This window comes from Mustela erminea, chromosome 2 (assembly GCF_009829155.1).
Source record: "Mustela erminea isolate mMusErm1 chromosome 2, mMusErm1.Pri, whole genome shotgun sequence".
NCBI lineage: Eukaryota > Metazoa > Chordata > Mammalia > Carnivora > Mustelidae > Mustela > Mustela erminea.
The window spans coordinates 157,233,341-157,236,166 of record NC_045615.1 but is presented as its reverse complement, the minus strand read 5'-3'; the positions used below and the strand labels follow the sequence as shown (position 1 = coordinate 157,236,166).

General features: G+C 49.9%; 1 protein-coding gene across 1 annotated transcript; it reads right to left on the bottom strand.

The window, feature by feature from the left end:
* Window positions 1-447: 447 nt before the first annotated feature.
* On the bottom strand, window positions 448-2,283 carry LOC116585197 (growth-regulated alpha protein-like). Its single transcript, XM_032334578.1, has 4 exons — window positions 2,152-2,283; window positions 1,925-2,048; window positions 1,724-1,807; window positions 448-1,244 (listed from the first exon to the last, which is right to left on the bottom strand). The coding sequence occupies exons 1-4, from the start codon at window positions 2,243-2,245 to the stop codon at window positions 1,229-1,231; spliced, it is 318 nt and encodes a 105-aa protein (XP_032190469.1). The 5' UTR covers window positions 2,246-2,283; the 3' UTR covers window positions 448-1,228.
* Between the last annotated feature and the right edge of the window lie 543 nt (window positions 2,284-2,826).

The window sequence follows — 2,826 nt, the reverse complement described above, 5'->3', positions numbered from 1 at the left end:
CTCACTTTTCCTGCTTTTTCCCCCCATTATACAAATTGTTCGAGTTCTAAGGAAGAATGTAATGTACAGTTTAGCCCCCAGCTTCATTAAGAGGGAAAAGAATGTATAATTGAAAAACCATTTCACAAGATAATTTAAATGAGAGCTCTTTTTTAAAAAACATGTATTAACATTGGCAAAATTTTAAAGAGCTCTGACTGAATAACCGCTGTTTATACGGAAACGAAATGAATATTTTCTGTAAAACGGAGATTCTCAAGGTGGGGGACTGCAAGGACTTGGAGAAAGCATCAAATACACCTTTGTGAACAGAACTAAGGAGTGCCCGCGCTCACAGCAGTCTTTAGGTGGGTGTGACCTACAGTTACAAACTTCCAGTGCTTGGGTATTCAGAAGGAACAACAAATCAAGAAGGAAAAAAGAAAAAAAACCATAAACTAAACAAGAAACTTTTGTAAATAACTTTATTTTCATGCTAGTTGTAAAAACACATCAATAAATATTTAGATTTCTCTATTTCAAGACATAGAGAAACACCACATAATTAACACTAAACAAGGCATTATGCCTTACAAGGGAAGACATAAAATGTCCAAGGGATATTTAAAACATTGGAGTTTTTAAAACTCCAAAACTTTAAAAACTTCAACATCAGAAATGTTGACCACACACTGTGAAACTCTCTCAATAAATAACAACCGGCATTCTACTCAACAGTACAAAAGCAGATGTGCGCCCACATCCCACGACCCTAACAGGGATGTATTTGCTTGGATTCCACACCACTTATCTCTAGGCTTTACTATGGTGAATGATATGGCATGGTTTCCCCCCACGGTTCCCCCCAGAAATAATAACTTAATGAATGAAGAATATTTAAGATTTGTCATCTACAAATTAAATAATAGAGCTGAACCAACTTTGATGGAACATGAAAATGACCTTTTAAAAGGTCATTTTTAAAATTTTAAAATAAGAGTACAGCAAATTACCCAATTCATGTCTTTAAATATTAGCTAGGACATTAATATGCTAGCTTTGAGAAAATAAATAAATAAATACATACATACATACATATGTTAAAAAAAAAAAAAAATAGAAGAATACTCTTCGGCAATAGTCAAATACATTAAAACACAGCCCAGGGAGTCTCAGGAGGTTTTCGTCTTCTGGCCCCATTTCACTAAGTCTGCAACAGTGAGCCAGAGGCTTCTGCCTTCTCTCTGTCTCAGTTGGTGCTGGCCCTGTGAGGAGAAAATTGTTGCCATTAATAGGATTCGATAAATTGACTGCAAAACCCCCTGCCATGTAACCACCACCTACATCACCGCCCCAAGAGACAGAAAATTCCAGGCTCCTGGATCCTAATTAGGAATAAGCGGCCTGTGATCCCAATGGTATTATTAGCTTCAAAAAGCTGGAATGTGATGTCACAGTGGACTAAAAAATTCCATTTGGGATATCACTTAAACCTCATAGCAAACACTTATAGTAGCTGTTTTTATATTTCCACATTATTGAGACTTAAAGAGATTCAGTACTCTCCCTGGGGTTACAGGAAAAATCAAAAGTGGAGCCTACGTTACCCTTAGGGCAGGGAATCATTGCAGAATCCCTGATTTTCAGTCCTTCAGCTAAACCCTTGATAAAAACTCCCGGGGGCACTTGCAGGCGTGGTGACCTATGGCTCTCGTCCCACGTGTGAGTAAAAGGCACAACTCACTTGTTCAGCATCTTGTTGATGAGTCTCTTGACCAGGGGGGCTTCGGGGTTGAGACAAACCTCCTGCCCATTCTTGAGAGTGGCTCTGCGGAGAGAAGGCAGAGTCCGCGTCGGCGGGGGTGCGGCCGGGCGGCCGGGCGGGGGCAGCGGGACGCTGGGGGGGGGGGGCGGCCGGGGCTCAGCGGGGCGGGGGGTCACTTACATGACTTCCGTCTGCTCGCAGTGGGGTCCCCAGGGCGTTACCACGACGTTCTGGATATTCTTGAGGTGAATCCCCTGCACGGTCTGCAGGCACTGGCAGCGCAGCTCGGCGGCCACGGGCGCCCCTGCGGGGAGAGCGCACGGGGTGAGCGCGGCGTCCCGGGTGGGCGCCCCCCGCCCCCGCCTCCGACCCCGCCCTCGCCCGGGGGCTGCGGCCCCGAGTGTCACCTGCGGCGCGGCGGCCGGCGGGGAGCAGCAGCAGCAGCAGCAGCGCAGCGCCGAGGAGCCGGAGGGCGCGGGGGGCGGCGGCGGCGCGGGCCATGGGCTCAGCTCGGAGAGTCGGGGCGGCGGTGCGGGCGCTGCGGAGCGGGAGCGGGAGCGGGCGCGGGCCGAGCGGGCTCTGTGGCTCCCGGAGCCGGGAGAACCGCTTTTATGCCCGGTCGGCGCGGGGAGGTGAGCGAGCCCGGGGCCAGGGAAATTCCCGGCAGCGCAGGTCGCTCCGGGGTCGGAAAGGCCGTGGCGGCCCCGCCCCGCGGTGGAGGGGGACCCGCCCGGCCACCCGCCTGCCCGGCCTCCCGCGTGTCCCCGCGAGTCGGGGACGCCCTCTTTCCGCCCAAATCCCCAGAGGGGGCGGGAGTGGCCTTGCTTGAGTCTGTGCCACTTACTGGGGACTTGCCTCTTGCACGTTAGTTGTCCGGATTGGGGGAGCAAGGCCGGGGGAGGGGCGACCTGCTTAACGCATCAGTGTCGTCTGGTTTGATGGTTTTGCTGAAGCCTGCATAAGTAGACTCTGTTAAAATACATTTGTCATCTCACACTAGACACGAGAATGTTCTCTTTGTTCCTGGTATTTTACAATCACAAACAAATCATACTTTGTGTCATATCCTGAAGGGGTGAGGG

Excerpts from the sequence above, each read along its gene's own strand:
- LOC116585197 (XM_032334578.1), bottom strand. The coding sequence starts at position 2,245 with ATGGCCCGCGCCGCCGCCGCCCCCCGCGCCCTCCGGCTCCTCGGCGCT. Across the intron at positions 2,049-2,151 it reads CGCCGGCCGCCGCGCCGCAG|GGGCGCCCGTGGCCGCCGAG; the intron begins GTGACACTCGGG and ends CTCTCCCCGCAG. Across the intron at positions 1,808-1,924 it reads TGCGAGCAGACGGAAGTCAT|AGCCACTCTCAAGAATGGGC; the intron begins GTAAGTGACCCC and ends TTCTCTCCGCAG.